Below are 23854 nucleotides of genomic sequence, written 5' to 3' on the forward strand. Positions count from 1 at the left end.
AAAATATGTGCACCCACAAACAAGATCAAAGCTTCAGGTTATTGCAAATCCAAAACCACATTATACCTAACCTGTCATCACTGCAGATATATACTTTTGCATTTTTTGCCTCTCAGCATTTTTTGCATATTGCTGTCTAAAGTGTAAGTTATTTAAAACTAAATTGTGTTCAAAGTAATCACAACATTTGAGAGGCAAAATGGTTAAATGAGCTGCTCACTGCATTAGCAGCTATCGTTTTGAATCCCAGTTTGAAGAAATTTGCTTTGTTCCATTAAGAGACGTTAGCAGACTTACCGGACAAAATATTGCCTAAAGTGTATTAAGTAATATAAGCGTGCTGGTATTACACAAGTGTGCTTCCACTAAATGTGCAGTGTATAATAAAGTGCAAAATATAAGTACTGCACTCTGTTTGGTAATAGCATGATCTTGTGTCATATTTCTTATTTTTTTCACATTTTCCAACCAAAGTAGGTGCCTGAAATATTAGATGCCACTTTCCCACCAGTGCTGCAAAGATGTTGTGTCAGCTCTGGCCTGGTAAACCCCATTTGGCCAGGCTGTTGGATAGTGAATTTTTTTCGGAAGCTGCCTCTATTTGTCTGTGAGTGATGAATCTATTATGAATTTCATCTCTCCTCACTGGCTGTCTGTCTATTCCATTAGGAAAAGAGGATCACTTTTATGTTACAGCAAGTCAAAGAGCTGAGGGCTTAGGGCCTGCCTGTCTGGTGGTCACCAGTGTGTGTGTGTGTGGGGGGGGTGATGGTGCATGCTGCTATCCTCCCGTGCCGATGCTTCAAAGGTCTAATGTAGCCAAAACAGTAATAAATACTTTGTGAGAGCCCTGGAGAGGGACTGTCAACTTGTCTGCGTCTCTCTTCTCACACACAGACACACACTCGGGGCCCCTCTGGCCCTTCTGCAGAATGTGTTGCATCAAAAATGTGATCTAAAACTGTTTCTCCTCCCTCTTATCCTCCTCCTCTTTCTCCAACATAGGCTCTCTAACTAAGTGGCAGGCTAACATTTCTAGATGTGTGTAACACACAACCGTCATGTTACAGATGCAGGGATGCCAACGCCTCTGGCACCCTTCTTCCTGGTGGTTTGCTGTTTTAATGATTTCAAGGGTAATGGTGCCTGATACACAGCAAATGCTACATTAACTAACTGTCTTAAAAACACTCACTCAATACATGAGGATATGTCTGAGCGCTCTGGATACGTGGAGGGCAAACAAGGATGTTAACTTTTATAATTTATTATGTCAGATTTTCTATGTATGTGCCTAATATTTTCAGTGTTACTTTAATGCAATTTAATATTGGCACCCTGTAATTTTAATAGTTGGTACTCGAGTTGTTATCAAGTAAAGCCACTCTTATAAACTGTACTTCCTGTAAATTTCAGGTATGTTTGGAGGTGGGGAAGTGGGTCAGCCATCATTAGTGAGACCTTGACAGAGAGCTTACTTGCTGATTGGGAGACATTGCACCATTAGTTTCATTTCGTCATTTGTCACTGTGCATGAATAAGATGATTTTCCAGTGACCAAACTAACAAAAAGTAATAATAATTTGCACAAATAATTAATATATGACGCATCACCATCACTCCTCTATTGCAGTCCCTCGTTGTATTTGATACTACAGGAGCATTTTTGCTGATGGCATTTAGCTTCTTTAGATAAAATAGTAGGGTGTGTTTTTTCCCATGACATTTTGCCTTTGTTTTGGTGAAACGGATCCTGCTTTATCTGGTTAAGTTTTCAGTGGAGAACGGAAGTGACAGGTCATGCAACAACACCGGTCTGAAGTTACCTTCAAACCAGCAGAACTATTAGAAACTCGCTCTTGTTTGGTGCCCAGCTCCATGTAAAAATAATGTTTTGAGGCACTGGGTATTCACAATGCACAGCCCTGATGAAAACACGCACCAAAGTGTGGATGTGGTTTGGGCTGGTATGTTAATAAATAGTGAATAATTAACCAGAATTTTTTTTTCCTCTTTTCGAATTTGTAGTTTTTTTCGCCCCTCAATCCTCATGAATATAGATGGTGATTTGTTTGCAATTACCCTTGTGTATCTGACAGTACAAGACATGCTTGACTCAACACGGATTTGCTTTTTATTGATGCTCTCATGTGAAAGATAAGGCGTACATATTGATATTTCATAGAGTAGATGAACATGTCGCTTGTCTACTGTACGGCCCATTAAGCCTACTCTGCACTAAAATGCCTTCAGGTGTTAGTGTCTGTTTTTAGGTAATTTTAGAGCAAGCATGCTTCTGTTTCTGGTGAAATGTAGCATTTTACACAGTGCTGGGAAGTAAATGTTTTATTTCCATTTCTGGTTGTAAAAGCTGCAGTCGTTAAATTTGTTTTTTTTCTGCTAGCACACCTGGTGAACTAAGGTTAGTGACATGGGTATTTATGTGGGCGAAAGTGTGTGTATGTGTGTCTATACTTCTGCACACGTGTACGTGCTTCCACACCACGGCTCAGTAGCTGACATGTTAGACCACAGTCTGATTGGATTCCACGCTCCAGAAACATTAAGCTCAGTGACTCAAAGAGAAAGGTTGAAGTGAGGTGTGTATGCACGTCTGTTTATATCTAGTCTCTGCGTTGCATATTTATTTTTGAATTCATATCCAACCACATATACATTTTGTTTAATTGTCCACAGGTATGCTTGCGTACGACCGTTTAGGTGTGCTACCTAGACATTGCATTCTCTAAGTCTTTTCCTGTGTGTGTGTGTGTGTGTGTGTGTGTGTGTGTGTGTGTACATACAGTATGCATAGCTGCTTGCTTCAGACAATTCCATGCTGGAAGACAGTTCAATTGTCCTTCAGATCAAGGTCAATGAGCTGAACCTTATCTTCCTGCTCTATCTATTACCTGTCTAGTGGAGGGTCTGGATATGTATGGATAGAAAGCTTTGACCTCGAGTTAAACACAATCACCTGCAGGTGGGGAAGGTTACTGTGAAGATGTAATCAGTTACAGATTACTGATTACCTATTTAAAATTGTAATTGGTAAAATAATCCATTGGATGGATGTGTTTTAATTAACAGTCAGGAGTCCACCTCTGTAACACAATCTGACTCTTCTCAACCACTTATTTATTTTTGAAAGCTTTCTTCTTGCACTTTATTTATACATTTAGTTGAATTCAGTAGGATTTCTGAGAGGTCCAGTTAGTATTCAGTGTCTCCCCTATATGCATTCAGGAGCGGTGGTGCGCCGCTGCTGAATCACGACCGCAGCTAATAAAATTTCCAACGATCATCAAACTATGCACTACAAATGTTTCCACTCGCACACTGTGCGAGCACGGCAGCACTCAGTGCTCGGCTCGCTTCCTCTCCTCATTCTATGCAGAACATACGTGACAGATGCTGTTATAAGAGCAGCGTAACTCTGAATCGGGAGGTGCGTAGCGAGTGTTTGATTGTCCGCGTGGCAGAAAGTGAGGGTAGAAGCGAGCGGAGTAAAATGCTTTGGCAGTAAATGTACACTCTTACAGTGTGTTAGCTTCTCAAGACCAAGAAAAGTCTGTTGTTTCCCACCTGCTGGAAAAGTGAAGCCAGTTAGCGCTAAGTTAGCTAACATCCCCCCTCCCCTTCAGACTGCGCAGCTGAGCAGGAAAGTTTCTACAGCAGCTACATAGCTGCTATGTAACTTAACATTAGCTCAATTTGTAGAAAGTAACTGGAAGCTGTATTTTATTACTGCCTACTTGTCCAATGTTGAGAACATCAGGTATAAACTTAGACTAAACTGTAGCCTGCAGCTCTGTCCTGTACAGACTGATCAAATTATTTTTCAGTCTGAAAAAGTGGTTTTGGAAAAGAAAGGATGGAGGTGACTGGAGGAGCTGATCTTAGTAAAGCTAATTAGTGATGCAAACTAGTCCTTTTAAGCTAATGAGGAGACGTTTCTTTTTGAATTTTAATGTGCAAATAAAATGCACCTCAGAAGGGAGGAGGTTTATGTTGCCTATTTTTTATATTAATGTCTACAGATAAATGTCAGAAGCTGTAAAATGAAGACACAAAAGGCAAACATGAACAGTCCTATCTATAATGATTCTGAGGTAATATTAACAGGGTTTTCCTGCCGTTAAGGCTTAGGGGGTGATGCGCTAAACATGCTTCGTGCCATCACTGTAAAATCACTGTGGAGCAACAGAACCAACCAAATTACTTTCTCCAGATCTAAAGGCTGTAGTTCCTCCAGTAGACTGATCTTTGGGTGTTGTTTATTTATTATCTGCTCTAGCTTTTCCAACTATTTGTTCAGAGATATGGAGAAAATAATGGCCCAATATGATGTGAAATTACATATTTTTCATTGAAAAACATAAAATTTTCTTGGGGGAGGACCCCCAACCCCCCCTGACCAACACCAACACATTCATCTAAAGCTCAAATTAAACTGGGAAAACACTGCAGTTGTAAGCTATTCTAAGGGTTTTATAAGGAAGCGGGGGGTTGTTACCTGTCAAATCTGTCCATTTATTGTTTCTGCCTTTATCTGCTATTAAATCTGCTTGTCTGCTGTTTTGTGGATGGGTCCCTTTTGGGGGAAAAGAATATTTCTACCACCCTGTGTGCTCCTCTGAGCGCCTGTCTCCTCTGCAATCTCCCCATTCTCTGTTTCTAAGCATTAGTTTTTGGCCTGTCTTAACCGAGCGACCGGCTTCTCTGACTGATTGATAAGAGTTTTCTTGGCGTAGGTCAGCTTTGACGTTGCCGGTTGAGAAGACCAAGGGATTGAAATTAACAAACAGCGGAAGTGGCCCAATGCCTGTGTGTATAGAGTTCGCCATGGAAAATTGCAAATACCAGAACATTATTTATGTTAATGTTTCAGGGCTGGTAGATGTCAAATTTAGCGTTAGCAATTAACATTAAATCATACAGCATCACTAATTTGGAAGCAGCAAGGCAAATTTCACCATTTTCAAGTCTTCTGCACAGTATTTTTAGATTGCAAAGCGTCTTATTTAAAAAGGAATCTTCTGGATTACGTAACAGGATAAGAGGAACATCCTTTATGACAAAAAAACCCCAGGAAGATTATACTTTTCTTTCAGCACAAATGGCTGTAAGACTTTCTCGTAATGGCACAGGATAGAGGAAGTGAATGGCTTTAAATAAGTGTATCTGGTTTAGGGAAATTACAGAATTGGGGTAACAGAAAGCAGCAGGGTTTATGGGAAATGCAGTGATCATATTAAGAGAAACTTCACTTCAGTAACAAAACCAGTGATCTGAGGTACAGTAGACATTAAAAACTGTCTCAACAATGGTCTCATTTGTTTAAGATGTTTTAAAGATGATTTGTAACAATAGTTTAGCAATAATTGACATTGATTTACTCATAGTGAAGGATCGGGTTTAAAGTCACTAATAACATTGATTCCTGGTTACGAGGTGTTTTTTTTTCAGTTTGCATAATGTATATTGCTGCTCCATGTTTCTGTATTCTGTTATCAGTGTGACAAAAACAAACGCTAAAATGTGTAGGGATCCAGTGATGGGGAAAAACCTAAAGAAGAAAATTAGATGCCTTCCCAAACTCTTGTAATGTGTGTTTCAATTTGTTTTCTTCCACGAGACGCAAATTCGATGAACTGGAAGCCACCTGCCCGTTTCTGTAATGGAAATAAGGCTATTGAGAGCAAACTATCTTTTTTTGCGGCTCGGTATCCCAATGGGAACCATACTAACAAGCTTCTTATACCAGCCTTGCTGTTTATAGCCAACACACCTGGCTGACCAAGCTTTCTGCTTTAATGAAAAACTCTTTAAAGCATTAAAAACAAAGGTGTTTAGTCTGAGCAAAACATAATCACCCTCTAGGATGAAGAAAAATATGTTTATAATTTTCAGAAGCAAAATGCCTCTTGCTGTGTGTAGAAGTATTAAAATAATTACTTTAATAATAACTTTTCCCAAGTATTTGTTTGCACAAGCACCTTACGTGACCCCCAAAGCACCTAAGCTTCTGCCAGGATGCTGCTGATGTTGTTTATGTGCTCATGTTAATTAAATTACTTAGATCTGAGTGGGGATGATTAGCATGCTAGCAGTAATAGCTAGCAGGGAATCCAATAGCCTATTATCATAATGAGTCCCTTTGGCGCACTGTGTGGGTAGGTGAGAGAGAGACAGAGGGAGACAGAGAGAGAGGTGGCTATGTTGGTCGCCCAGAGAGGAGCATTACATCAAAGAACAAGTGTATTGTTTTTTTTTAGCAGAATACATGATTCAAATAGATTTGTCCAACCTGGCTGGAATTAGATAATTTCACTGCTGGGATATGGCAAAGAGGAAACACAACAGACACATACATACACTTTCACAAAAGCTTAAATATTATTCATCATAGATACTGTAGCTGAAAAAATAAACACATGACCAGACAACCATACACGTAAATATACACAGTCTCCACAGGTATTTCTGTACAAACATTCCCACACACATGTAGTGGTGGAGGGGGGTTCTGCACTGTGGCAGGCACCTACAGCTGTGCTCCTACTCTGCTCATTATACACCTGTTTCCACATACTGGACTTCTGCTGCACATATGCTCTCGACCTTGTGCTTAATATAGTATGATGTCATGATTATCTAGTGTGTTTCAGTGTAATAATGGTTGCATTCATTGTTAAAGGGTTGAGCTTTTGTGGTTGCAGTTGACACCATGTTTATTTCTGTTTTATAATGCATAATATTTGCTTTTGTCCTTAAGGTGAGCTTTTTTCCTGGGTTTCAATCTTTTTTTTTATAGTTACTGCTCCTCAGCACCATGAGCAGTCACCAGTTTGATTTTATTAGAATTTCTTTCTTTTACTCTCACCAGACACTAACTTGGAAATTAACTCAGAATTTTAACACTTTTCCTTCCATCTCCAGAGAAAGGAAGATCGACATGTTTCTTCATATATCTCTACTTCCCCAAGGAGTTTGAATATATGCAGTGATAAGTTAACTGTATCTGTCCCTCTTGCTCACATTTTCTCTCATCTACTCCCACCGGTACTAATGTCTGCTTCCAAAAAGAGTTCAGTTGGAAGCATACTTAATTGAACAGCTAACTTTATTTTCTTAAATTCACTCTATTTACAAAAGATCTTCTATAATGATAATAATTAAATTTATAGTGGATTACTTCTAATTTACATTATCTGTTGGTTTTTATCCACCCTCCTCATTCATCCTATAGATGCAAAGGCCTGTCCCTCCAAAGATTTCCAGTGCCGTAATGGGAAGTGTGTGGCACCAATATTTGTGTGTGATGGCGACGATGACTGCGGGGATGCAAGTGATGAGGAAAAGTGCTCGGCTCCCACCTGTGGCCAGCACGAGTTCCGTTGCAATGACTCTGAGTGCATCCCCGCCCTGTGGAGTTGCGATGGCGATCCGGACTGCAAGGACAAGTCAGACGAGTCCATGGAGCGCTGCAGCCGGAGGACAGAGCCCCAGAAACCTCGCTGCCCAGTGGGGGAGTTCCAATGTGGGAGTGGGGAGTGTGTCCACATGAACTGGAAGTGCGATGGAGACGCAGACTGCAAGGATAAATCGGATGAAGCAAACTGTCGTAAGTCAGCTGTGTATATATTGCATTTATGTGGATGGACAGATGAGTGGGTGGATAAATGAGTGTGTAACTGAATTCTTCTAAAGACTAATGCTGCTGTTGTTTTAATTAGACCAAATTAATCTACCAACAGGATTTTTTTGTGTTGATAATGTAGATAGTTGCATTTCCCTGGTGCCATAGAAGTTGAAGTTGTTGTCCAAAGACTAGTGAAAAAAACAATATAAGACTCATACCATTGACCTAATCCTTAATTAAAATGAACCCAGCCGGTTCATTTTGAGTCTTTGGAGAGTAGCCCTGACATAGCCTCATATGGTCAGGGACACAGCTTTGCTTGTAAGTTACATTTGTAGTGTTTGTAGTGTAATGAAGGAATATGTCATCCAATTGCAATGGTATGGTTCTTTAATGTAAAGTACTTGTTAGGAGGGCAAATTCATTGTTGGTGGGTTAAAAAGTTAATATCAACCATAGCCTTTAATGAAAGTGATTTATGGATGCCAACAGTAATGCAGGTTTTTGAACAATGACTGTGTGTGTGGCTCACTATGTCGGAAGGAACATACTTTAAAGGCTGACTTGCTGTGTATCGTGATCAAAGACTACATGACAAATCTTGTTGGGCCACCAAATGATTGAAGGAAGATCAATGCTGACTTTATCATGTTGATGCACGAGTGTGTTGCCATGCAACCATGTGATCTGTCAAAGCAGAAGGAGAACCTCTGAGTGTGTTTGACCATATGTGTTTGTTGTGTGAGTCTCTGTGTGTGCATGCATGCGTGGGAGGTGAAGGTCCTTCATCAAGTGAGACCCCCATCTGGTCTCCTCTTCACACTCCCACATACCACTCAGGGAGATGACTGCAGCCTCGCACATACGATATGATATAAGCACACTGCTCTGCCATACACACACACGTTTTCACAAAACAACGGACATGTGTACATGGAGAACATAGCTGTGCTTACACATGCAGTCGCCGATATACAGATTTTCATGCAAATACAAATGCCGAAGACACTTTAAAAAGTTATTATTATGTATAGACCATTGCACACACTGTCAAATTATACTCTTTAAAACCCTCCCATCACTCCAGACACAATTTCGCAGAGCCAGCAGGTCATTATTATTTATTGACTTTGTAGGTTTGCTCTGCATGATAGGTTTTTATGTGAATATCTCATGAGAACAACACTAATTTTAACTATAGTAGACTATCCTGTTCCTCAACTCTTTATTTTTACTTCTACTTATTGTTAGATACTATTAATAGCTTTCCTGAAATAGTATGCCCTCCTAGGATTTTTGTTCTTACTTCTGCCTACGTTAAGTTATATTTCCCTTTTAGTTTAGCTGTGTTAAGCTAATGAAGTACCCTAGCTTCACTACCAAATTACATCTATTCTAAAAAGGTGCAACCAGTTTGCTAGCTAGAATGCTAAAGTAAGATATAATTAAAATATGTTTTCCAGTTCTGTGATTAATATGAAGGGTTCCATTTTGGGAATAATAATATTCACAGTATGTCTAGGTAGGTGTATGTGTGTGTATGTATCTTTGGTATTTTGGTATTGGTATTTTAGGAGGTGTTGTGTGTCTGTGATGATGCTCTATTTTTTTCTAATGGACCCAGAGTCTGACAATAAAGTTGAACTGAACTGAATCTACATAAACAAAAGCAAGCCCAGTAACATTATTGAATAGTGCTGACAGAGTGACCGCAAGTGAAGTGTTCTTTCCTGGTCTACATATGCCAGTGGAATAATCTGTCTTAATAACCGTGTTCACTATTTCACAATACGACGAGACAGGAGCTGTGTGAACTGTATATATTTGATTGGGTCTCTGTGCTTGCTCATCACACTGTGAATAAAAGTGGGCAGTTGGAGGTGTGTGTCAAACAAGATGTTATAGTTTTAGATGACTGTGTAATTCAGAGCTCAGCTTAGTGTGTGCAACATTTCAATGTAAATGAGAAATGTGAGAATCATTGCATATCTCTAGTCTATTCTCTCCTCCTCCTCTATTCCGTCAAGCTTTGCTCATTCGTACAGACCCAGTCCGCTGGTTATTATCTCCCATCTTATTCGAAACATTTGTCTCAATAATCTTGTGTTATTTTACAGACATGATGAGACAAATGACTGTAAGAACAGTGACAGGAGACATGAGAAATGGTCACATCATATCTGTAGATGGTTCTCTCCTTTCGCACCTGCCAACTTTTCTGCAGATGGCATACGTTATTATTACTATTCATCTTGGGGATTTATCATAATTAGCTGAGCTCAGATCCCAATCATTTGGCTGAAAGAATCAGCACATTTGGTGATGGCACAGGATTAAGTCTTCCACACATTGCTAATTTTAGTATAAACTTGTGTTTATCTTTTATTTTTAGTTTGAGCATTGCAAATCAGCAGCAATCCCTGTGTGTTCATGTATACACACATGCATTTCAGTTAGGTCATTTTATGTTTCATTTTATGTCACTATGTGCCTGCTCACCTATAGGACATGCATACATTTGTAAATGTGTCCTCACTTGGTGTGAAACTGTGTGTGTGGTCTCCACAGCAATTGATCATGTCTGCCACCATTCCCTTGGCAGAGCTAGTCCAAAACACAACACATGAATAATTAAACAGCCAGTTAAAAAGACGAATGAGTTAAATAAACCTGCCCTCTGCCATTACAGCAAGCCCCAACAAATACCCCTACACACTTGCACATATACACAAACTCAACCAATCACTGGATGTGGGTTTTCAGTGACTGAATACCTGCCTGGTTTTCATTTCCACCAGGGCTTTTTCTTTAAAGGTAAGAGTTGTGTGTGACTGATTACTGTTGGATTGGAATGCACTCCAGGTTGGCCTAATACAGTTGAGGAAGAGACATTATGGGCTTCATGTTGTGTATATATGTTTGTGAGTGTGTTGCATTTACCTTTACAGTGACGTAAGTAAAATTAGAATAAAAGTTTACGTGTACTCGTGTTTACGTGTACTTGTGTTATGATAAGAACCAAAATTTATCAACCAATAGATGAAATATTCACTGTAATCCAATAAAGGTTATTGTCAAGGGCAACTGGACTTGGTTGAAGATACTGGAAGACGTTTCGTCCCTCATTCAAAGGACTTCTCCTTCTACGCCACCACTTATCCCCCACTTACAATGCTATCCTTTCATCACTTCCCAGGAAACTCAACAAACGTAACCTATTGGCCTCAGGTGAAGACACCAACGATGGTCATTCAGTCTTGGCCACCGGTAGTCCCAACAACTGTAACGACTGTCGTTACAGCAACCAGGAACACAGCAGCATCGATGACCCTGGCAAACGAGGTTAACACTGAGGTTAAATAGCTGAGTTTCCATGCCAGTCAGTCAGAACTGAAGAAGTCCTTTGGATGAGGGACGAAACGTCTTCCAGTATCTTCAACCAAGTCCAGTTGCCGTTGACTTTAACTTTCGTTGGATAACTATGACCTGGATGACTGAGAATCTTCATAGACATTTCACTGTAATATTAATCTAATGTATGTGTGTGCATGGTTTGTGTCCCCCAGCCCTGCTTACATGTCGACCTGATGAGTTCCAGTGTGGTGATGGATCCTGTATCCACGGTACCAAACAGTGTAATAAAGTCCACGACTGTCCGGACTACAGTGATGAAGCTGGCTGTGTCAACGGTAAGTGTCAGACGAGTATGGCCCGTTCAACATGCAAACAGCAAGCTACACACCCGTATAGCATAATAACAATGATAATAAAAATAGCTTTATTTGAATTTGTGCACTTTTCAATGCAAGTAATAAAGTGCTTTACAGCAGTCAATATAAAACAAACAAGTCAGAATAAAATAAAAGATAAAAATAGGCATTACACAAGCTCAAATTAAAAATGTGTCTTAAGAAGTGACAGAAAACAGGGAACAGACTCTGCAAGCCTAATCTCCTCTGGCAGATTGTTCCAGTGTCTAGGGTCCTTGACAGCAAAGGTCCTGTCTCCTTTGGTTTTCACCCTAGACCTTGGAATGACTAGCAACACCCTATCAGAGGATCTCAGTCCCTAAAAATCTATCCAATTTTTATGGTAAATGCCTGCATTCACCCAGTCACAAACACACTCACACACCGATGGTTGCGAGCTACCATGCAGGGTGCTGGCCTGACTATTGGGAGCAATTAGGTGTTTCAGTGTCTTGCCCAAGGACACTTCGACATGTGGACAGGAGGAGCTGGGGATCAAATCACCAACCCTGTGATCAGTGGCCGACTCCTGAGCACAGCCGGCCCCAATTAAAACTTAAAATACTACTAACGAGATTCACAGGGGATATACTAGAGAGGGGCACAGATGGCCGCAGTTGGCTGCACTAGTTGAATCTGCCCCATGAGAAACTTAACACATAACCCTGACTTTACATACTGTGGCACACAGAAAAGCTCAAGGTCATCATCATGCTGCCTGGCAGTATCTTGAAGCCAGTGTTTTTAAGTGCAGCTGTGAACCTGAAATCGATTTTTTACTCTTCACTGTTTCCAAAAATGGCACAGTACAGTACTTGGGTGCTGTATCTTTTTGATGGGGTGCCATGGACTGTACAGCTGTGTCTGTGTGTGTTTCAATCACAAACACTGGCTGATGTGAATATTTCTGCACATAACAGTTACACTTACTGGTTAATGTTCTTAATGATCAGGTAAATAGTTTTCATCCCCTCCAAATTTGTCATAAAAAATCACAATAACCCAGCATTTACTTGGTTTCAAATTGGATTTGAATGCCGTTCTGCTGCGTGAAAGTCCTGGGTTGATTTGACCTGTCAATCCACCCCATTCATCCACTTCCAGTCCTTACGCAGACTTTCTCACTATTTATAATACATCGCCCTAATTCCTGCTTTGCTACCTTTGAACCACTAGGGGTGTCTGCTACAATAAACGAAAGTATGGGTCATCATAACGTGCTGCAAAAGACAGGTTGTTCAAGAAATACCTGCAATTATTAACAACAAATGATCGAGTTCTGAATTACTGCTGCCTTACCTTACCTTCAATTAGCGTTGCAAATTTCATGCATTTCCCTTAATCAAGCTGAATATGTTAACAATCAATACCGATTCATCATTAATAATTAATAAGATACAAAATACACATTTATTTCTCACTTCTTTTTTTAAAAAAAACTATTCTAGCAGTATATTAGTTGTGAAACATTCATTTATGAATCCCTTATCGTCCACCATGTTTATAGGCATCATGTATTTTTCCTCCATAAAGCAAAGCCTCTGAGTTTTTGCCTCTGCACCCACATCACTACAGCCTTTTCTAGCTAACACTGACACAGAGTGCAACTTTCAGCTTACACTGAAACTGTCGGGTGCTGACTTCTCAGGTGGTACAACATTGATGTTGTTTATAAAATGGTTTTGCAGTATTTACATAAGTGTTCACTCACAGGCTCTTAGGCTTCTGTGTGTTTTGCCCTCAGTACTCCACCAACTCCACCAATTAAAATCCCAGCAAAGCATTTCCATCATTACATCTTCTGTGTATCGATATTTACACAGTAGAAGGTTTTTTAAGGTTAGATTCAACTTTATTGTCGGACTATGGGTACAGAGCTAATTTAATGCAGTAATAATCTTCTGTTTATTAAGCACTGCCTGATAGCTTTTGCTATGCTGCCAACTTCCTGACTGGGTATCTGCACAAACTACAGCCAACTTTGACTATATTACTTAAAGGCGTCACATTTGCTATACCTACCAAAATCCTTATAAACACAAAAATCATTCTAGAACTTACTGTCCTAAAAATATAATGTTAGCAATTTGCATGATTTTTTGTTGGGGAATACTATTTTGGTTCAACGGTACAGGATTTATTTGACACTTACTTAAATCCCTGAACATTGTATTTTTCTATCTGCAAATATGCGTAGTTCACTAATTAAAAACATGATCTCTGACTTTGTAGTATGTTGTTTTCTTAAACACAGTTACTAAGTGTGACGGACCAAGAAAGTACCGCTGTAAGAACGGGGAGTGTATTGACAGCAGCAAGGTGTGTGACAACGTGAAAGACTGCAAGGACTGGTCTGATGAACCCACGAAGGAGTGTGGTAAGATAATTTCTCTCTGTTTCTCTTCACACCCAAAAAACGCCAATGTACCCAGATACTCTTAGTTTTTTCACTACCTCAGGCATACATGGGTGTGCATATATGTTAGTGTAATAGCACTGATGCACTCACGCATACCCAGACATCATCAACTGCTTCTAATGTGGGTGGTCACTCTTCTTAGTGAAAGAAGCTTCATTTGATCAAGGCAGGACAAATCAGGACATTTCTCAACTGCGTTGTTATGATCAAAGAGCTAAGCGACTCTGCCCTCTAGTGCGAACTTAGCCAGTAAAACGTGACCGGACTACATTACCCATAAGGAACCACACAGATTATCCTCACACCATAGATAATTACCACTTAGTGAGCTTCAGTCACGGATCTCACATCACAAGCAATGTAACCCAGCTGCAAACAGATTGCAGATTAGAAAAACATACATGTTTAAAAAATATTAAGTAAATAAAGCTAATGTAATTTAAATTCAAGTACTGCAACTTGTGTTGTATTAGTGAAATGTTACTCAAGTACATCTAGTATAAGTCTCAGAGATTGCTCAAGGAAAGTGCACTTCACTCACGCTCTTGCTCTGAAGTAGAGTAGTCTCAAGTCAGTTGCATTGGGTATAAAATGATATGTGAGTGTTCTGCCCTTTCAGCTAGCTCTGATCTTAAGGCAGATGGATATACACTGTAATGAGATTGCCCTGTAACCATATCATTAATGTTAAACATGATGTTCAGTGTGTCACAAGGCAAACCTGCATGTCCTCTTTGATTTAGCTATAACTGACAACTTCGGCTATCTGCAGCACGGAGAATATGTGTTAAAATGGTTAAAAATAAAGTTAATGTAAATAACATTTAGTGTTATTAACCAAAACACATTGTGTGTGTGCTTGATGTCTAGCAAATGCTTTGAATGCATTTCATAACTCATAAAATAAAAAAGCCAATGTTTTTGTTTTTTAAATTGTGCATTTTTTACTTCCATGGTTGCTTGCTAAGACTCTTTTTCTTCCCTACCTTGCCTTTGTTGGAGAACTACTACGTTTCTTGGCACATTATCACTGCTAACTGTCTGTCAGTGAAACAGTGTGAAACCAAAGGCAGGATATGAAACCCCACTCATAACAAACACTCAGAGTTCCTTTAAAGGCAAGTTACACTATATGGCCAAAAGTCTGTGAATATCTGATGTTGGGAGAAAGGCACGTAGATAAGTGTTGGATGGAGTTGAGGCCAGGGCTCTGTGCAGGCCTGAGTTTTTCACATCAATCTCTAAATACCATCTCTCTATGGACTTTGCTTTGTGCACTAGGGTATTGTCATGTAAAAAAACGACAAGAACTCTTTGTTGCCACAAAGTTTGAATGTTGTCATTGTCAGATTATTTTTTATGCTGTAGCACCAAGATTTTCCTTAAAGAAAATCAAAATTATCATCACTCACCCTGTGAAAATAGTATTTACAAGGTCTGATAACGTCTGGGGTTTTTTTGGGGGGGGGGGGGGGGGGGGGGGGGGCTTACCCATGCCAGGGACTTAAAGGTAGGATATCTCTCCCACAGCTGCATCCATTTTGACATTTGTTAGGAGTCCCGAACCAATGGAAATGCAATACTAAATGTTGGAATACCTCTTCATTGAAATAAGGGCTTAGATATAAAAATGTCGACAGGAGTACCCACATACTTTTGGCCTAAAGTGTATTCTATAGCTGTCATGCTAAATAAAAGTTCAGTTGAAATAGGTTTACATGTTTTCAATTTCTTCTGCTTGCTTTATTGATACTGAGTTGATTTGTTGTTATATGATATAATGCACTCACTATAGTGTAAATTACCTTTCTAAAATCTTTATTTTAGTTAAATGTCTTCTAAATTTCTCGAAGGCTTTACTTCCCTCTATCTCTCTCTGTAAGTTTATCTCCATTTCAGTTATGGATGTTTCTCTATCTCTCTTTTTTCTTTCTTTCTCTCTGTCTCTTCCACAGTCTCACTGTCTCACAGCAGGACCTGTAGCCTTGAAGCTTAAATCTTTAATGTAAACCGGTAATGAAGTACCAGCTTTAGCTCTATGAAGCGACCTCTCTCTGCTCCATGGAGGGTAGTTGAAAGACAAAGGAATAAATCGAGGCACAGAGACATATACAAAAAGGAAGGGACATAGAGGAAGCATGACTCAAAGTGAGTCCAATCTGTTCTGCCAAAAAAACAAAAACAAGGAGGAAATGTAGAGAATGACATGAGAGGATGAACGACAGCATATGTCTCTGTATGGTAGTGGAGTGCCACCTGGAAAAGGCCAAGCCCCCTGTTGTTGAGAGTGGATTTGTTCCTGGTGCGAATGGCTTAGACTGTGCGAGTGGACCATTAACATATTACAAGAAGATCCATAAATACCCACATACACACACACACACACACACACACACACACGCATGCCCCTGTCTCTCTTTTTCTACTGCTTTTAAGCTCAATGTCTTTTTTTTTAAATAGAAATATGACATGTACACAGACACATTAGACAGGACATAATTATCTTAACTGGCAGGATGTTTAAAGCTATGCACACACAAAAACCTTGGTTTTATCTTTCTGTCCAACTATTTTCTTTGTGTCTTATCCATGTTCAATTGTTCTATGTAATATCTTGCTTCTATTTCATCAATATTCAACTCCTCTTTACTTCCCTCCCCTCTTGTGCTTGTCCTGTCTTCCGTCCTTGCTCCTACTGCCCTTATCTCTGCAGGCCTGAACGAGTGTGCAGACAACAATGGTGGCTGCTCCCACATCTGCAGGGACCGGAGAATTGGTTATGAGTGTGACTGTCCTTCTGGGTACAAACTCCTGGACAAAAAGACTTGTGGAGGTAAGGAGAAAAAAAAGTTATGCGGCATAAGTACTGCCTTTATGCAGAAGAATCACATCTTGTTTGGGCCTGGCCAGGTTGGGCTGCTATGTTGTTACTTTACTTATTTTTTGCCCTCTTCTGCTCTCTTTCCAAAGACGGCTTCTTTCAGCCACTCCAAGGTAGACATATTAACATGTTGCATATTCTTTATTTAATACACATCTGGGTGTAATTGTGATTGTAGTTTGGTTGCTAGTTCCAGATTCTTGGGTGGATCTACAAATGAAAGAAAAGACCTTAGTTTCTTATGCCTGATTTAACAACACACAGCCATCCATAATGGTATGGTTTTATTCATCACCACGTTCATCTTATTTTATTGAATCAGGATTTCTTCAGTTTGGCTTTACCAATGCTCTCTAATAATTTATGGGCATCTTACAAGAAACTCTAGTTGAATACCCCAGAATTGTTTTGCATTTCGTCTCCTAAACAAGTTGAATTAACAAGAAAGAAAAAAAACGACAGCTTTAAAGTTGCTTGAAAGTGATTTGTTTTACTTTGGACAGATCCAGGGAAGCAGTTTCCCATCCGTCACGTCTTGCTGCTAAGCTTGACTAAACACATCCCAAATCCCGATCTCAGTGAGATCAAATTGGTATTGATCTTCAAGTGAGTCTGTGGGTTTGCTGGCAAACAAGCATTTCCCAAAATGTTGGACTTTTTCTGTATCGTTTTATTTGGTTTAAGGTGTTTACTACCTGTGAGTCCTTCTGGTGTCCTTAACAAACTAGCAAGTACAATATATTTGTGCAGTGGAAAATGTAATTCTGTGGACAGAATATTTATTCATATAAAGAAGAGTCCAGTCCATCAATAAAAAAATTTAAATAGTATAATATAGAGTAGTTTGTTTATTTTTTTATTTGGTTAAAAAAATCACTTCTAATACACTTAAAAGCATCGATAGTCTCAACACTGAGTTATGCAAATGTGATTTTACTGTTTTTCTCTTACTTAACAAGCATTCACATTTCTCAAACCAAGATCTAATCCTGTCGGTTGACGCTTCCTGCAGGTAGATATCAGTCATAGAAACTCAATTTGAAGAATCAGTCTCCATTTGAAGTGAACGGGAAAGAGTGTTAACATGATAGATACTGAGCATGTACTTCTGTTATATCTCACTAACTCTTCAGATAAAAATATGTTAGTGTGTGTCTCTGCAGTTTCATTTTGATCTGTATGTCTTTGTGCCACGTTTGTCTCAACAGACATAGATGAATGTGAGAACCCAGATGCCTGTAGTCAGATCTGCATCAACTACAAAGGAGATTACAAGTGTGAATGCTATGAAGGCTACGAGATGGACCCTGCCTCTAAGACCTGCAAGGCCGTGGGTGAGCCATTTATCACACACACTATCAAACCCTTTCACAGGAAAAGACACACAATTCGATTCGATTCAAAGGGCTTTATTGGCACAAAAGTTTTAAGAACAGTGTGGCTAAACAGCACCCATCTATGAGACACGCTGTCATAGATGATGTAGATAGATGGATGTTCTCACCACAGTATCAGTCATAGGCACACATGTTCCTCAAAAGGAATCACACATTGAGACCAACTCTTATATACACACACCAATTACTCTCCCTTTCCAGCACCCCTAGCTACCAAGTGACATCCCACACTATTCTCACACTGTGGGACTCTGTGAAACGAGAGGCTTGCTTTGTATGCAGGCCTTGCACAGCAATCTGTGCAAAGATAAATATTTGCCACCTTTTTCTGCAGTCCTCACTAATGAAAAGTTTGCAGCCAGCTGCCTCTGCTCTCTGTGGAGTTTCAGGGGAAGGATGTTGCATGAGGAGGGGGCATGCCCACTGACTATAGGACACAGGCAGCCCCTCGCTGGCCTGGGTAAACACTCCAAGCAGTGGTATATGAATGAAAATAAAATCTTGTCCTCAAAGCTGGACCAGGCAAGGTTGTTATTGAAAAGTGGTCTGCCTACTGTAGCTTGTTAGCTGCACCGTAAGACTGCCTTTTGAAAAGCTCCATGTGAATTCTGGGTGTTTTTATGAGTCCCCCCATTCTCAATCCATTATATCTGGCATTGCTGATAACGACGCTGTCTGTCAACAACCATTTAAACACCTTCAGATAACGTTTCCTTCTACCACTGACAAATTAGGGCTTCTGATGTGTAGTGATGTTGTGATAAAAGTCGATATAGATTTGACATCTAATAGCGCTGAAAACAGAATTTTAACGCTGTTGGTACTGCAGAACAGTACATATTTTTCATTTAAAAGAATAGAGAGGTGCTTGCAGACCTAGAATTAGAAACTAATCAGTGTATTATAAGTGGTTTCTCTACATTAGTCCTACAGGAAACATAACCTCTTACTCTTGCAATGTTAATGCCTTTCAACTGCCCCTTGAATGGAGAATGGAACCTTTAACTGATAGAGTTACACAGCAAATTAACTTTTTTTGTGGGAAAAGCGAGAGAAAAGAGTGTTATTAGTGATTACCGCCATCGGTCTTAGTTGAGTCATTATAGGGTGAACTGGTCTGGTAATGAGAGAGCTTAAAGCAGAACACAGGCCCTCACTCTTAAGCTAAGTGGCATAAAAACCACCATTGATTGCTTCATGTCTCCCTGTGTGAATCTTTATTACTGTTAGGCAGAGAAAACAATCCTTGTCAGAGGCCAAGGCATTTAGTGAAGTGGGGAGGATAGGCAAGCAGAGGCGAAACAGATACATCGATGGATGGATGCATTGTATGAATATTTCTATTCTCATTGAAGTAAAGCAGAGATGAATCTGCACTGTGGATTGTGCCACATTATGACTTGTTAAGGGAGACAGAAAGCAGAGGAGACTGAAAATGTGACAGGATTGTTGTTTATGTTGAGGTTTATTTATTCAAAGGCACAAATAAAGATCGGACCATAAATTTAGAGATGTCTGCTTTGTGAAGCTGACTGAATGTGGACTTAATGAAGCTGCATTCGTCTGTGAACCCATTTCTAGACACACAAAACATACACCCAATCACAAACATACATGGCCACAGACATCAGCATACATATACACTTTGGATTCTGGCCACACAAATACACATGTAGTTGTTTTAAGGAGTCACATCAATGTTCGTACACAGATACAATTCTCCAGTGACTGACTGGCCTGGAGGAACGTCACGTTCTGTGATGAGATGTGACACTTGCCAAATGCCAATATCATTTGCACATATTGAAGTTCAGGCTGAAAAATGCCAGGCTGTTATTTGTACTTCTATCTCGGAGGCACACAGCAAAACACAATGTCATCCTAAAGTCACACACAATGCCATATATAGCTTTGTTTTTCTGCGTTTTCTACTTGTGTTTGTTAGTAGTTAGTGCAGTTTATAATTGTGAGAAGAGTTACAGTTGAGCGATAACCTCTGGTCTTTGCGTTTTCCATTGTACAAAGAGTGCATTTCATTCTAATCCTGCACATGGTTGCAGATTAATTTCAGAGTAATATGAAACACTAGCAATGCTTATTAAAAGTAAATTCCCAGGTTGGAGTCATAATGCGTTCCCTCTCATAAGCTGGTATTAGTGTATGCGTATGTGTGTGCATGTTTGTACAACATCCATTAAGTCCCCTGAAGAAAGCCTTGCTGTACACTAATTACATTTATTGTTTTTGTGTTTACACCTTTATGGGTGTGATGCCACTCACTGAGTCGTCAACTTGAGTTATTATTGTTGTGTGTAAGAGAGAGAGAGGGAGAGAGAGGAGTGTGGAAGTTTACTTTATCTATGTGGAAAGGGGGGTATGACAATAAACTCTAATCCACACAGACAGCAGTTTCGGATGCATTTCTTGGCCAATTTAGTCGTCTGTCATATATAAATCAGAGCTGATACAAAATTGTGTCGATGGGGCAAAGACCAAGAGAGGAAGAGAAGAATGGAAATATGAACGCATAGATAAAGTAAAGTAACACCCGTATCCCATTTCTCAAAGTAGAACGATGATGTGCTTCTGTGGTGTTATTCCACATTATCATCAATATTATATGTTTAAACTGATCAGTCAGCACATTTTCCATTTCTAGACAAAAATATTATGCCAAATTTTAAATTTTTTAATTATTAGAAAAGATGCTAAGTAAAATAAAAGAATATATTGCTGCAACTAGAGCTAATTGATAATAGCATTTCTATTTTTGTTCATAATGCAGAGCATATGGACAAAAGCAACTAATGTTAATAATGTTATTTTGGATTAAAAAATATTCAGGGCTGCTAATCAACCAAGTAATAATTGCGCTGCAGATTTGAAGTATCACTCAAAGCACTCACTGGCTCTGAAGACTAGCTATCATTAGCACCAACTACATAAAAATGTAAACACAAAGCATCAGTGGAAATGCTCTTTAATGAGTAGATATCTAAGCCCTTTAAGGTAGTCAAATAAATGTTTATGAAATTTACTGACAGGTGGGAGGATAAGGACGAGAAAGATGTGACAGCACGGAATACATTACAGGTGCACACACAAACTGGTTGATAAAACCAGGACACGCTGTCACAACGATGCAGAGGAAATTTACAAACTGCCTGTGGACTAAAGTCTTGCTTTTTTTTGCTCATGTTGCCTTTTCTTGTTCCTTGTTCTCTCTCTCATCTACAGTATACTGCACGCTTAACCACAGTGCTAAGAGCAGTTTTTGCCACATTTGACAGTTTGAGAACACAGTTTTCAAAATGGGTTTAAAACAGTGGTCAGATTTTTCCTATTGTCAAAAGATTTAGCCATGGGACCCACAATGTTGTGGAGCACTGTTAAACCTCATCTCAGAAGTTCTTCCTGCTTTTCCCTAGGCTTTTCATGAACGGGCGTATAACATTTTATTCTGTGTGCTTGTAGGAGTATTGGTAATATTAATCCAGAAAATGAATATAGTAGTTCTGACTTTTATTCTTCCAATGACCTACCAAGCTTTATCATCATGACAGCTTTAAAGTGGTGGTGCACAAAAATATAGAAATGTGGGCACTTTAATTAAAAAAAGAAAATGCAACAATTTCTCATGGCGACTCTGGCCTTCCACCACAGAAATAATGAAGCGTTATAGAATTTGTTTTGTCATGAGGAATGCTAGCAAGAAGGATGACTTTTTGACATTTGACAGAAGTTGTTGACAGAAGGTCCATTTCTGTTCCCTGCTGCAGCATCTATTCATTATTATATAACATGGTCTGTATGTCTTAATGCGCATTGCTGACCAATACATTTGTGTCTACTCCCAGACATAACATCATCCTAATAACCTCATCCAGTGTGGGCCCATTCACACTGGCTGTAAGTAAACATCCCCATCATCCTGCAGAAATTCAAACCTTGATGTCTGACCTTTCCATCTGTCCGATTTTCCCTTTTACTTTGCATATCTCCACGACATAAACATCTGCTTGGCGTGAATCAAATCAATGCTCCTGCAGTGCCTGACGGCATTTCCCTAGCCCATATTTATCTTTTCACTGCATTATCTTAATTGACTAACGGGGCATAACCGCCCTGAACTGGCAGTACATATTAATACATATCTAGGGGACCCTGTTCCTGTTAAGAAAGCTGACTGTTGCGATCTATTGAGGAGCGATAATATTGCACTTTTCGATGACATCTCTAGTGCCGTGGCCTGAAGAAAACAGTGACTCAGCTTTTTTTGCCTTGAGGAAAACATTTTGCTGCGACGACAGTGATGAGTCTTAAGAGCTGTTGTCTGGAAAAAGTTAGTCAGGGGGATTGATGAAAAAGAAGTTAGATCTGTCTCTGTCCTTACAGTATTATACATACTTCAATTTGTTTGTGGTCTCTTTTCTCATCCTGTCTTGTTTGTCTTGCTCTTTTCTCTTTCTTTCTTTCTTCCCACCAGACTTTTTTTCAAGTCAAATGCCCGCTGGGCTGGCGAACCTTTGGGGCTGGTGTAATGTAAATTATTTATTTATTTAACTGTTTTTAAAAATGTGTCAACCGTTGGGGGCAGCACGGTGGTTGAGTGGATAGCGCTGTGGCCTCACAGGGGGTTCAAACCCCGGTTGCCCCGGCCTTTCTGTGTGGAGTTTGCATGTTCTCCCCGTGTCTGCAGGGGTTCTCTCCGGGTGCTCCAGCTTCCTCCCACTGTCCAAAGACATGCAGCCTTGGTTGATTGGTGACCCTGAATTGTCCTTAGGTGTGAGCGTTGCGTTGTGGGCAAAAAACAAACAAAAATGCGTGAAAATAACCATATGTTTGCTACCGGGGCTGCAGTAGTTTCAACATCAGCTGCAGTACCCTGCGTAGTGCAAGCACAGGCACTTGAAGGAGTAAAGGAGAGCCGTGGCCCCTGCCAGGCAGAGGAGGCAGAGGAGGCAGCATGAGACAGCGAAGTAGAGTGAGAAAGTGAGGAGAGTAGAGGTGAAGCGGTCAGCATGGAGTAGCTCAACCTGTAGGGAGGAAGCAGGTAGGGTCATTTACAATGGGGACATGTACCCACAACTTTTTGAAAGCATTTGTTAAAAATGTTCTGAAAAATAGCTTGCAAGAAATGTTAATTAACAAATAAAAATGCTATGAGAAAGGTTTAGTAGCACAATAAGCCCTCAATGCAATATAAATAAAGAAGAAACATCTGCATTGTCCAAAAAAAGTAACTTTACCTAAGAAAAATAATAAGCTACTGATTAATGCATTATATTCTATTCTATTTTTATATTGTAAATTGTCACCTGCCACCTTAATTTTGTGCTTCCCTGTATAAAAATAAAGACATTTCCACCATAAATTGGTGCAGAAAATGTCTCCAGAATGCAAGAAATTAAGTGTTTAATGCTCAGAATCATCTGGGTAATGACCCCAAACCCTCCTATTGAATATTTCAGCAAAAATAGTATTCCTAAATAGTAGGCCTATTAAAAATATATTCTTGTCTTGTTGTCATGTCGCCAATCTTGAGCAATGCCACATCTCATGGGCTAAGTTTTTTGGCCGCCTGGGCCAAAAATGCCAGGGCAGATTTTTTTGTCCCAGTCCAGCCCTGTTGTCACCTGATCGTTTGATGTCTTTTCTGTCTTGCTTTCTCCCCTAATCCTCTTAACTCTTAATTTTTCCATGACTCTGCCTGCATCCATCACATTTCTCTCTCTCTCTCTCTCTCTCTCTCTCTCGCTCTCT

The 23854-nt window shown here is 39.7% G+C and overlaps 1 protein-coding gene across 4 annotated transcripts in view; it reads left to right on the plus strand.

Annotated features, from left to right (window-relative positions):
• lrp8 (low density lipoprotein receptor-related protein 8, apolipoprotein e receptor) overlaps nucleotides 1-23854 on the plus strand; it is a 182784-nt gene that overhangs the window by 127481 nt on the left and 31449 nt on the right. For all 4 annotated transcript variants that reach the window (XM_038715284.1, XM_038715286.1, XM_038715285.1 and 1 more), the window contains exons 5-9: nucleotides 7253-7627; nucleotides 11212-11334; nucleotides 13649-13771; nucleotides 16527-16646; nucleotides 17903-18028. In XM_038715284.1, coding sequence (XP_038571212.1) covers nucleotides 7253-7627; nucleotides 11212-11334; nucleotides 13649-13771; nucleotides 16527-16646; nucleotides 17903-18028 — 867 coding nt within the window. The remainder of the gene's footprint in view (nucleotides 1-7252; nucleotides 7628-11211; nucleotides 11335-13648; nucleotides 13772-16526; nucleotides 16647-17902; nucleotides 18029-23854) is intronic.

This window comes from Micropterus salmoides, unplaced genomic scaffold (assembly GCF_014851395.1).
Source record: "Micropterus salmoides isolate LMB-PRFRI ecotype aquatic unplaced genomic scaffold, ASM1485139v1 Ms_hic_scaffold_13, whole genome shotgun sequence".
NCBI classification, from domain to species: Eukaryota; Metazoa; Chordata; class Actinopteri; order Centrarchiformes; family Centrarchidae; genus Micropterus; species Micropterus salmoides.